Source organism: Mytilus californianus, unplaced genomic scaffold (genome assembly GCF_021869535.1).
Source record: "Mytilus californianus isolate M0D057914Y unplaced genomic scaffold, xbMytCali1.0.p SCAF_3, whole genome shotgun sequence".
Taxonomy (NCBI): Eukaryota; Metazoa; Mollusca; class Bivalvia; order Mytilida; family Mytilidae; genus Mytilus; species Mytilus californianus.
Window position 1 is genome coordinate 10775088 of NW_026262679.1, and position 13131 is coordinate 10788218.

At 31.8% G+C, this 13131-nt stretch overlaps 1 protein-coding gene across 1 annotated transcript in view; it reads left to right on the top strand.

Annotated features, from left to right (window-relative positions):
* The window catches only part of LOC127733961 (histone RNA hairpin-binding protein-like), a 33129-nt gene that overhangs the window by 6985 nt on the left and 13013 nt on the right, over window positions 1-13131 (top strand). The window contains exon 4 of the mRNA XM_052243450.1: window positions 1583-1669. Coding sequence (XP_052099410.1) covers window positions 1583-1669 — 87 coding nt within the window. The remainder of the gene's footprint in view (window positions 1-1582; window positions 1670-13131) is intronic.

A 13131-nucleotide genomic window follows, 5' to 3' on the forward strand; every position in this document is an offset into this window, starting at 1 on the left:
TAAATACCTTTTATTGTTCACTTATGAAAGTTAGGTTAGAAAGTATTAATTTGTGTTTATGCCAGATATTTGACACTGCTGTGGTGAGGTAAAACATTCTTTATAATGATCACTGCATGACAAAAGGACCTTCACAAGTTTTGAGGAATTTTTATCTGTTTTTCGGTGAGATTAGGGGAAAATTTGGATTCCAAAAATGTGTGCTTTTATTATCTGAGTATCTCTTTTAATTCCAGAAGTTTTAAGTCATGTATGTTACTGTTAAAACATATTTCTAATATTGAAAAGAGAGAAAAATATTTTATATACACACACGATAAAAAGGTTCCAAGTTCAGGTTAGTTCTCTCTACTTTAGGTCATTCAGGATCATCAACACTGTGAAAGATAATTTCATCCCCCTTCCCCAATGGTCCCTTACTAAATAATGCTGGGTCAACATCATACAATGCATGCAGTTGAAGAAGCTACATTTTATCAACATGATCAAGATATCAATAATCTCTGTTTTTGTTTTCTAAAATTACTTTTTTAATTTGTAAAGTAAAAATACATTATTCAAATTCAAAAAGTGAAATCAAATGAACAAGTTCTTGTGAGCTTTGTACAAAATTTGAGTAAACTATTAATATATAACAAAGACAAACATTTTTTTGGAGTCAGTTTATTCTGCAAGAAAGAAAAGATAAGATTTCTCACCCACCTGAAAACCTGATAACCACAGAGGCATTTTTCCAAAACATGTTCTTATGAAACATTTTTTGGTTTATTAAAAACTTTATCATATCAAATTTTTATCAAATTTTCATTGTAATGTTTTTTGTAGCTTGCATTCTTAAAAATTCGTAAGGGTTCCGCGGAACCGAGTGTCTCGATTACTTTTGCTGTTAATCACAGGCTCAACAAAAATGAGGAAAAAAATCAATAAAAATATTCCTTTAGATACTATCTTTTGATTGTAAGAAGCTTCTGTCAAAGTTTGGTATAAATCCAGGATAGTTTATGAATCTAATAAATGTTTTAAAAACTTTAACTGCAGACTGTATTTAATGTTAACTGGAAGAAAAACTAAGTCCATTTATAAGTAAAATACGGATAAACAGGTACAAATTTTAACAAAATTTCCTTCTAGATACTACCTTATGATCATAAACAAGCTTCTGTCCAAGTTTGGTACAAATCCAGGATAGTTTAAGAAAGTTATTAAAATTTTAAAAACTTTTAACCACAGTGAATGTAATGTTTCCTGGCAGAAAAACTAAGTCCATTTACAAGTAAAATACGGAAAAACAGGAATTTTATTTTTACAAAATTTACTTCTGGATACTATCTTATGATCATAAACAAGCTTCTGTCCAAGTTTGGTAGAAATCCAGGATAGTTTAAGAAAGTTATTAAAATTTCAAAAACTTTAACCACAGAGTGAATATTTGTAGACGCCGACGGAATGTAGGATCACTATGTCTCGCTTTTTCGACTAAAGTCGAAGGCTCGACAAAAATCAGTTGTTGAAAGATAAAAACAGATGATTCTATGAAAAACACATTAGAAGTGAAAATAATAATGATATTATTATTATGTAGGTTTATGCCAGAATCTTTCACAAAACTATCCAATGGACTTAATATGAGTTGGGCAGAGCAAGTTGAATTGGAACAAGAAAACTCAAGGTTTGTATCTAAAATTTAAGTTTTTCATTCTTGAAATAGATTACAATCTTTGAAATAAACTGTAAAGCCAGTGTATCTGTGGTCAAATTACCCTTCCCCCCCCCCCCCCCCCCAAAAAAAAAAAACTGACATTTAAAATGCTTATTTTGGTTTTTGGGAGATTTTACTAATTTGCATTACATTATCAAATAACATGATTATATCAGAAAGCAGTTTATTATATTTTCTTAAATCAATGCTGCCAATTCACTATCCAAACAAGTACAAGTACTAACCCATGTCTTGTGAATCCTCAAAAGTCTTGTACAACAAAGAGTTCACTTTAATGTAAATAATAAGACAGCTAGTAGATTGAATTTTGTTTCTCTTCATCACTTAAAGGGACATTAGCTGTCAAATTCATCTTCACCAATTTGACTCAAATTCTCATATTTGATTTATAACATACTAAAACTAAAAAGCTCTCAAGAGCTTATGTTCGTACTGTTATATGAACTGAATCAAAATAAAGACTCGTAAAGCTATATCCAAATTACAAAAAGTCTAAAATAAAAAATTAATGCATGGACTCGATAATATGTATCAGTATTTCGTCGGTATTATTGTCTAGACGCCATCTAGTTAACTATCGAGAAAACCTCCCAAGAACTGCTGATATTCATATAACCTAATACAAACTTAAATATAAATAGATATGGAGCACTTTAATGGGATTTTTCTAGGTCTATTTGATTTCATGTTGTAGGTTAAAAAAATATGTTAATCATAGTTTTTACCTGTATAAGGCCAGGGTTTTTTAATTTGTTGGTTTACAGATTTTTATGTGAAACAGTCTGGTTGGTCAGTCAGAAAAAAAAATGGAAAAATATCTTACAAAACATAAATATGTATTTAAAAAAAATATTTCAACTTACTAACAATATTTTTGGAATGCTATTTTGTCATCATTTCTTAAATTTTAAATCCAAATATTAATTATCTGCTGTTTCAAACAGACAATGTATACCATCCTTCATATAATTTTGTAATAAGGGGTATATGCCCACGGACAAACAAAAAAATAAATGGTCATTTCACTAACAAGAAAAAACAGCTACATGTTGCTTTTTATCAACTTTCAGGAAACATGGTGAATAATGAGCTTCAAGAACGAAAACACATGAAAAAGAAATTGCAAACGATTAAAATAAATGGACGAACATTTTTTTTTCAGTCTATTAAACAAGAAATTTCCAAATTGTTTGTGAATATCTCTTACTTTTAACTTGACGTCTTTCCATTTGGACAGGTCCATTTCATCTATGATATGAAAAATCTATAATCAAAATTTTTGCAAAAAAGGAAAAAAAACTTATTGAAACAGGTTTTTATGCCCCCGCCACTTGGCGAAGGGGGCATTAAGTGTTACCCTTGTCCATCCTGTCCGTCGCGTACGTCCCCATTCTCTAACATTAGTTTGCCTCAACCAAATGTTTTAAAACTTATAAACAATGCTTATTACCACAATACACAGATCAAGTTCGAAATTGGGTGGCGTCACTTTTATCGTTCATGAGTTATGCCCCTTTATAAACATAAAAATTGCTGATTTTTTTTCGTTTCTGTTTTCTTACTTTAGTTTACCTCAACCAAATGTTATGAAACTTATACACAATGCTTATTACCATAAAACACAGATCAAGTTTGAAATTGGGTGGGGTCACTTTACTGTTCTTGTGTTATGCCCCTTTATAAATGGAAAAATTGCTAGATCTGTTGTTTCTGTTCTCTAACTTTATTTTGCCTTTAGTTTACCTCAACCAAATGTTATAAAACTTATACATAATGCTTATTAACACAAAACACAGATCAAGTTCAAAATTGGGTGGCATCACTTTTATTCTTTGATATGTAGAATAGTACTTAAATCTACAGCTTTTTTAATTTCAAATTTAAGTGTCAGAAATAAGAAAATAAACTTTAATGCAAATTTTATGCATTTCATGGGTCGTAATAGGAATATGTTTTTGCCGATCAATTATCTTAAACCAAAAATGGCAGTGAAAAATCCAGCATGGTATGTTATTATGTTGGACCTCATTGAACCAAACAATGTAAATGACACACAGGGTATACATGTGGGAGCAGATTAGTACCCCTTAAAAACACTGTGAACAAATGCTAAGCAGCGGTTGATTATGATTTTTCGAGGGGTAATACTCTGCCATTGCACCCTCTTTATTTAATATACAGATGTGCTTTGATGTTTGACAGTTTGTGATCTTGAAGAGTCTGTGGTTCTGACAATATTAAAATTCCAGGTTTTGAGAAGAGTGAGAATGTGAAATCTTTGTAAGACATAATTTTTTTCCTTGTATAAATTGTTATGGGACCAGCTAGAGAAAATATAAATGAATAAAAGTAGACATGGTGCCGGGGCAGATTCATTTATAAATAAACATGAATCATACACCATGTCTGCCTACTGGGGAAAGCTTCTTTTCCTCTTTCTCGTTACACCGTTGTCTGCCCCCTTGCCGTCATTAACTCAAAAGATTTAAAGCATTAACAGTCGTTTAGTTGCGTCCTTGAGCACAATTCTGTAAAACAATCGTAAGAGTTTTTTTACAACAAAAGGTGGATTGATTTTAGCAGTAAATTGAACTCATTTTACTCTAAAACTGTGTAATTATTGTTAATGTCTGATGCATTTAATTTCTTTTTTCTCTCTGAAAATCTGAAAAATGGGATCAGCAGATCGTAAACCAACAAACTGAAAAACCTGGCCTAAGACTAATTTTTTGTGGAATGAATCAGTCTAGGAAATGGTTCACTTTTGTTTCACTGTCAATGTTGACGTTCTTTTCCTTTTGATAGCTGACGGAACAAGCCTTGTACATGCATAACCAATCTTCAGCTAAGGGGTTTAACAGATGGTAAAATGAATACAGATTAAAAGAGGTTGAATTATTGATTTGCAAGTCAAAAATACATCAGCGATGTTTTTGAGTTTATTTTGTCAAATTTGGGTTAAACTGACTGCTTATAACGAAATACTATTTCAAAATTACGCTTTATTAATGCTTGAAACAAAAAGAATCATATTTTAATTTTTTGTCTAAATTGTAGCTTATGCCCATTTCACTTTATTAAAGCTGTAAAAATTTGAAAAACTTTTTATTTTGATAACTTTTAACTACTTATAATACTTTAAAAAGTTCCGAGTTCATAGGATATATGAACAAACTCTTCATGCTGTCCACATCTAAGGTCTTTGAATATACCTTGGTGGCTTTAAAATTCTCCCCATTGACCTCATAGTTTGTTTACATTCTAAATGGGGAAGGGGATGCAATTTTAGAGCAGGTAGACCTGGAAAATTGATACCGTATAGCGGGTTATTTTCGCGGGTTTAAAACTTCGCGATTAAGGGTCAACAAAGTATATGAAAAAGTTTGGCGGTTTTTATTTTGGTGGATTCTTAAATCCCCAATTAAATATTTTGGCGGATACTGAAATTGTTGCAGTTAAAAAGTTGTAAAACTTGATAAACAAGTGTCTATTGTTATGGTAAAATGATTTGGTTTTACCTGAATGACGTCGTATTTGTTGATTATATTCTGATACAGTTAATAAAATACCGATGACTTAGATATTTGTTACAGGTATTCAAACGTCTTGTAAATTTTACAGTTGATTAGTTACGAAATTGACCGGACCTTTGATGTACTTACTAATTAGGTTACAAAATTATCATGAGTTATAGTTTGACACTAATTATACCCCACGCAACGAGTTGCGGAGGGTATAATGTTTTTGACCCGTCCGTCAGTCCGTCAGTCCTGTTTCTTGTCATCGCAACTCCTCTCAAACCACACAACAGAATTTCACGAAACCTTTTTAGATATTAAGGACATACTATGTAGTTGTGCATATCGACAGGAAATTACGATTCAATTTTTTTTCCAGGAGTTACGCCCCTTTGAACTTATTTGCCCAATATACTACTGCAACAGTTTGTCATCGCAACTCCTCTGAAACCACGCAACAGAATTTCATGAAACCTTTTCAGATAATAAGGACATACTACGTAGATGTGCATATCGACAGGAAATTACGATTCAATTTTTTTTTTCAGGAGTTACGCCCCTTTGAACTTATTTGCCCAATATACTACTGCAACCTTTTGTCATCGCAACTCCTCTCAAACCACACAACAGAATTTCACGAAACCTTTTTAGATAATAAGGACATACTATGTAGTTGTGCATATCGACATGAAATTACGATTCAATTTTTTTTTCTAGGAGTTACGCCCCTTTGAACTTATTTACTTTAATGTACTACTGCAACAGTTTGTCATCTCAACTCCTCTGAAACCACACAACAAAATTTCATGAAACTTTGTAGATAATAAGGACATACTATGTAGATGTGCATATCGACAGGAAATTACGATTCAATTTTTTTTCTAGGAGTTACGCCCCTTTGAACTTATTTGCTTCAATATACCTCTGCAACAGTTTGTCATCGCAACTCCTCTGAAACCACACAATAGAATTTGATGAAACTTTGTAGATAATAAGGACATACTAGGTAGATGTGCATATCGACAGGAAATTATGATTCAATTTTTTTTCTAGGAGTTACGCCCCTTTGAACTTATTTGCTTCAATATACCTCTGCAACAGTTTGTCATCGCAACTCCTCTGAAACCACAAAACAGAATTTCATGAAGCTTTGTAGATAATAAGGACATACTATGTAGATGTGCATATCGACAGGAAATTATGATTCAATTTTTTTTTCTTATACAATTTTTTTTTCTTACATTTATTTTATTTCTCCAGTGACAATGTGGGGACGTGGGGTATGTGAGCGCGCTCACTAAGGTTCTTTAATTAATTAGGGTAATTATCTGATAAGAGTTCCTTACACTCTTATTCTAATTGACACTTATTAATAAGGGTATACACACCCGACAGTCATTTTATAAAATACATGTACGTACAATGCCCTTTGGCATTTATGTTGTTAAAACTAACATATACCGCTATTGACTTGCCACTATAGCTATTAGAAAGTACCCAACGCATGCATACATTTTCGCGGAATTTATTTTCGCGATTTTCAATTATCCACCAAAATAAGCGAAAATAAACACCCCACGAAAATAACCCGCTATACGGTATTTTGTGAGAGATATCAACTGAATCCAATGAAAAAAATTTAGGTTTTGATGCAGATGATCTTCACTGCGTAGCATCACCACTGGATATAGGTACCACCTGAAGCAAAGAAACAATGATAGCAAAAAGTATCTATTCTATTCCTTGTACAGTATCGACTATTCCCTATACAATTGATCTGCTTTATTTACATGAATTTCTCTGTGTAAACAATAGTTTATTTCGAAATACAGTGTTGTGTAAGCTTAAGTTAAATATGATATATCTTTGTTCTACGAAAACATCAAATGAACCGTTGAAGGATATATGTGTTTTTAACAAGTTAAAACTTATCACATGCTTAGTTGGACAGGTACCATCAGGTCTGATTCTAACAATTTGAAAAGAGAGAAAGCCAATTAAGCCTCATAATCAGCCCTGAATAGTAACTACATTATTAGAAATCAGTATCACAAAACTTAACTTGTCAGCAAAAACGTAGAAAAAATAAAATTAAGAAGAATTTCACCTTACCTGACTTCACATTTGTTTTTATACCCAACGCAACGAAGTTACGGAGGGTATAGTGTTTTTCACCCTTCTGCCTGTCCGTCCGTCCATCAGTTTTGTTCTTGTCATGGCAACTCCTCTGAAACCGCACAACAGAATTTCATGAAACTTTGTAGATAATAAGAAGATACTATGGAGATGTGCATATCGACAGGAAATTACAATTCAATTTTTTTTCTAGGAGTTATGCCCCTTTAACTTAGAATTTTGGCCAAAATATACTACTGCAACAGTTTGTCATCGCAACTCCTCTGAAACCACAAAATAGAATTTCATGAAACTTTGTAGATAATAAGGACATACTATGTAGATGTGCATATCGATAGGAATTATGATTCAATTTTTTTTCTAGGAGTTATGCCCCTTTGAACTTAGAATTTTGGATGAAATATACTACTGCAACAGTTTGTAATCACAACTTCTCTGAAACCACACAACAGAATTTCATGAACGTTTGTAGTTAATGAGGACATAATATGTAAATGTGCATATCCACAAGAAAATTTTTATCAGTTGACTTTTATAGAGTTATGAGTTTTTGAACTTAGGAATCTGGTGAGATTTTGTTTGTCCAGTGACAATGTGGGGGCATTGGGTATGGGAGCGTGCTCACAAAGGTTCTTTAATTTCCACTGCTTGGGGGGTACCTGTATCCAGTGTTTTGTTGAGGATACATGCATATCTTTAATAAATGTGCTCCCTCTGTTGATGTTGTAAAGAAATTAAACTTAAATGTAGGAGAAATTGATCCTTTTCCCACTAATGCTGGTTAATGGTTAAATTTTGTCTCTTAGATCTTACTTGGTGCCAGTTGGTGGCAAAGTTATTAATTATTCAGGTCTAAATTTGTACAGTAGTGAATTTTGTATGATGCCAGACCATTGGAGAAATCTGTGATCCTTCTTTTCTTGGCTGGGTTTTCGTTTCAGTTCATGAATATGATCCTCTTACAGCTGATACAGACGATAAGTTTTGAAACTTGGGAAAACAAGATTAATAAACACACATTATCTTTCCTGAGAGGGTTATAGCTGCTTTCTCAAGGGTCTGTAAATATTTGCACACATTCTGGTCATTTTTAGGACTAGAAAGCAGGAATCTTACATTTTAATTGTATACAGTCAAATCCATGGAGTGGTTTTGCTGTAAGAATTGCATGAAATTTCCTACCTATTTTGGTAAAAGCATTTAAGAATGATAGGTGGAATGCACATACCTGCCAACCTCTGAAACCTTCAAAGAGGGAGATCTCCCCCTCAGCTATGACAGCTGTCAGAGGGGGAGATTTTTCGCCAACGACATTTTCAAGTTAAATAAATGACCTGTTTACGCATTCATCTACAAAACACCAATAAGAGTTAATATATATATTTTATTTCTTCAATTCATTGTTATAATCTATACAAGGTGGAGTTTTTTAAGCCTTTTTCAATACCTCCAAGTCTCATAACTCATAACATTCCATATTTTGATTTTGTTGTGAGTCTCACACGAGCATGCTTTCAAACATTGTACAGACCACCAGAAGAAATTGAAAAGTTGATTGAACATGATGTGCAAAAAAATTCATTGCCAAGTGAACTTGGTCGTAAAAATTGAAAATCTGCTTGACATTTCGATTTGTGGGAGATTTCTGGAATTTCGTTGTTTGCGCGGGAGACTCCCGCTTAAAACAGAAGGGTTGGCAGGTATGAATGCACCAGTTAAAACTTCAAACTGATTGTAAATTACGAATTAAATCTGATTTGCTATAAAGATTTACTTTCTTGCTATCAAATGGCACTCAATCATCGTTTTGGGAAATCATACTTGTAAAAGTGTTTTAAGGTGGTACCCAACACCTTGACTAATATTAATTTGGCTCGTTTAATTTTCCTAAAATTTTGACAAAATGTTTACTTTGACCCTTTGACAAAAATATAAAAATTTCAAATAATTTGAACCAACCACTTTATCAGAAAAATTTCACTGGTTATATAGCAGTTTGACAAACACTAATTTTGATCATAGAGAAGCTTAATATTTCCTTACCAATATAACGTGATTAGTTGATTTTTACAGAGTTATCTCCCTGTAGTGTTAATTACCACCTTAATATAGATAATATTCTTTGTTTTCAACATAATATCTATGCATATTTTGCAATAAAGCGTCTAATCTTGTACTCTTCAAAAAAGAGGGGACATGGGCAGGCATGCCTAATGCGCAATGAATATTGAACCTAAAGTTCATTTTTTTAAAGGAATTTGTAAAGAATATTTTAATTTTGAAATCTAAATTATCGATGGGCTTTGCTGTAAAAGTATTTCATAATTAAGTCAATAGTCTGTACTTGGTCAGTATTTTCTCTGCTGTCATGTTTCAAAATGGGTAAACATGATAAACTAGCATTTACCTGATATCCTATGGGGCATTTAACAGTAACTTGTGGATTATCATACAATTTATAACTGGAAAAGAATTTCAATCTAAATTATGTTACTTGTAACTTTTAAATATTGAAAAAAAGATATGTAAACTGCACACAAAAATGTGTTCTGGGCAATGATTGTAAAAAAAAAAAAAAAATTACCGGTAGTTTCAAATCTTTTTAGAAATCTGGTCCGGGTACACAGTTATCGTCCTTTGATTTTCGTTGTCCACGAATATAGTCCCTAGTGTGGACAGTGTGTTACTTGTCGATTTTTTTTATACCCCTTCCAAATTTATTTCTCCATGTTTTATGACTCAAATAGTAAGTAGGGGGGTGAAATGACACTGTAAAAAAATTTGGGTCATGAATTTTAAAGTAAAGTAGTGATTTGGTCCAGCTGAAAAATGTTAAAAATTAGCACTTCGGAAGCTGTATAAAGATTTGAAGACCCCCTTAACATGAAATTGTCCATATTTTGAGTTAGAGCCGATGAAGTTTTCTATAATTTTGATATAATTTGTCCCAAAAGTAGTACAACACACTGTAAAAATATTATTGAGAAAGCGCAGGTGGGATTTTTTTAATTTTCATTTATTCTCTAAAAGAAATGCACTACGAAATAACTGTGTACTCGGACCTAAGAGGTGAAATCAGGAAATATAGAATCTGTACTTTGGCAACTTCCCTGAATGATTTGATGGTGTCAATTTATCAAATAGCATAAAACTAAAGGATTTAAACTTTTATTTGATAGAATTTCTGCAAAAATGACCAATTTTGGCATTTTATGGTCAAAATAAGCATTTCATAGCTTTTTCAATTTTGATGCATAAGTGGCATTCTGACTTTCTATCTGACAGGTTTTTATGTGTCAATATTTGTGTTTCTATGCTTCAATCCAGTTGTATTACTCATTTGTGAACTCTGAATCTACAGAAAAGAAGATTATCTCGGACAATATGTTCAAAATGTGTTGTATATATGATCCTTGTCTAACGCCCTGTTTGGATCAAGTTAAATGCGAGGAGCTTGGAACATAAAAGTTGAAGTCCATTATAAAGACCTCACTTAATTTGTATAAAAAGCACTTAACAATGTCCATTGTACCTGTTTTATGTCACATAATATCTTTCTTTTCTTCTGTAGGATAGCAAGTGGTTCAAATATAAGCCTGTTGAGACTAAAATTGCATGCATGTTTTTCACTAAAAAGGGAAAAATCTTTGTATCAGACCATACTGTCTGCAAAAAAAGTTGAATGCAAGAGTTTTTTTGTGCTCAGATTTATTGTATCATGTCACCTGAGTATAAAAATGATAGAAAAGACACAAAATTTTATTTCCTATAGCTTCAATATGCATTTTTAAATGTAAATATGTGATACGGCCTAAATTGACCCTAAATTATTTTCAGTCTTACTTGGCCTAAGACCCTTTTAAACTAATGTGATATGTTATTTGTAAGTTTTCTTTCCATTTATAGTACATTAAATACATATGTAAGGATTATTTATAACCAAAAAACTTTACAAATTTAAAATTGCTGGAAAATATTACATCTTCAAGTAAGGCCCCCCTTCATTGGAAAACCTCCATTTTTAGCCACAGGCTCATATAAATTTGACTTTTTAATAATTATGATAAGTCTGATAAATCAAATGAGTACTCTATTGCTTTTAATATATAATATATTATATATTAAGGCATTTCAAAAGTATTTTTTTGCAATATTCTAATTTTTTAAGCCCCAAATGTTGATAGTTGAAAATTTTCAATTTTAACGTCTAAATTTAACGCGCAAAGTTGAATATAGAATTAGTCATATTGTCTATAATATATATCCTATTGCCATGAAACTTTGTAAGCAGTCTTATAATTTAATAAGCTTTGGTCATACCAAGTTTCATTAAGATTGGTCAACTTTTTCTACCCTAATAGGTCCGGGTACACAGTTATCGTCCTTTGATTTTCGTTGTCCACGAATATAGTCCCTAGTGTGGACAGTGTGTTACTTGTCGATTTTTTTTATACCCCTTCCAAATTTATTTCTCCATGTTTTATGACTCAAATAGTAAGTAGGGGGGTGAAATGACACTGTAAAAAAATTTGGGTCATGAATTTTAAAGTAAAGTAGTGATTTGGTCCAGCTGAAAAATGTTAAAAATTAGCATTTCGGAAGCTGTCAAAAGATTTGAAGACCCCCTTAACATGAAATTGTCCATATTTTGAGTTAGAGCCTATGAAGTTTTCTATAATTTTGATATAATTTGTCCCAAAAGTAGTACAACACACTGTAAAAATATTATTGAGAAAGCGCAGGTGGGATTTTTTTAATTTTCATTTATTCTCTAAAAGAAATGCACTACGAAATAACTGTGTACTCGGACCATCTGTAAAGCTTGGACAGGACTTCCTTAATGATTGAGTGTATAAACCTGTATTTTAAAATATAAACTACACAAGAAAACAAAGGTTTTTTAGCTTATTTTCAACAAGAATAAAGGCTAAATTTATCTTCTGGTCACAAGTGCCTTGTGAGAAGCGTTTTATTTTTTATTACATTGGGTTGCTGTCTCATTGATTTTATAACTACATCATTTATTTATATTTCTGAAAGTCAGAATAAGTGTTAATGAATGGGGTAAAATCCATGTGGATTGAAGCAAGTTGATTAATAAATTATTTAGGTTTGATATGATAAGGGTATTTTTGTGAGAGAAATGAGTCTGTGTTAAATGGTAATTTATTGCTGGTATTTTGCTTGATTTAAGAACAAGTAAATCTGATAATTATTAAAGAATATTAAGTGTTGATAGTTTTTGCATGTTCTAGTTGTTTTTATATTTCCTTAATTGTGCTCAAAATTTTTCAAACAATAGGATCCTTGGTTAAAAGAAAATTTCAGTATTTGTAAAATAGATAATTTCTATTGGTTCTTCTAAGAGATATTTGGCGCAACCTTCAGTCAAACCAATATGCGACGTCATATACATGATGATGACGTCATAACATCATGTGCACATAAACATTGAAGACATTGACCAGCTGATGAGTGGAATAGGTGCCAAAGTGTTCTAGGTATTTCTTATAATACAAAACGTCTGGGTTTCTGATTTTGTATAGGTTTTAATTGACCAAATTGAGTGATGGTTTGGGAATCATTTCATAAAGGATTCATTTCTAAAAAATGAATTTGACCTACATCAGATGTAGATCTTTCAAATACATATGCTTCTTCAGGACATTTTAACCATCTAAAAAATCTTAACAAACCATATTATTTCGATTATACATAATTATTACTCTTATATGGAGGGAAAAAATGTATGAAAAG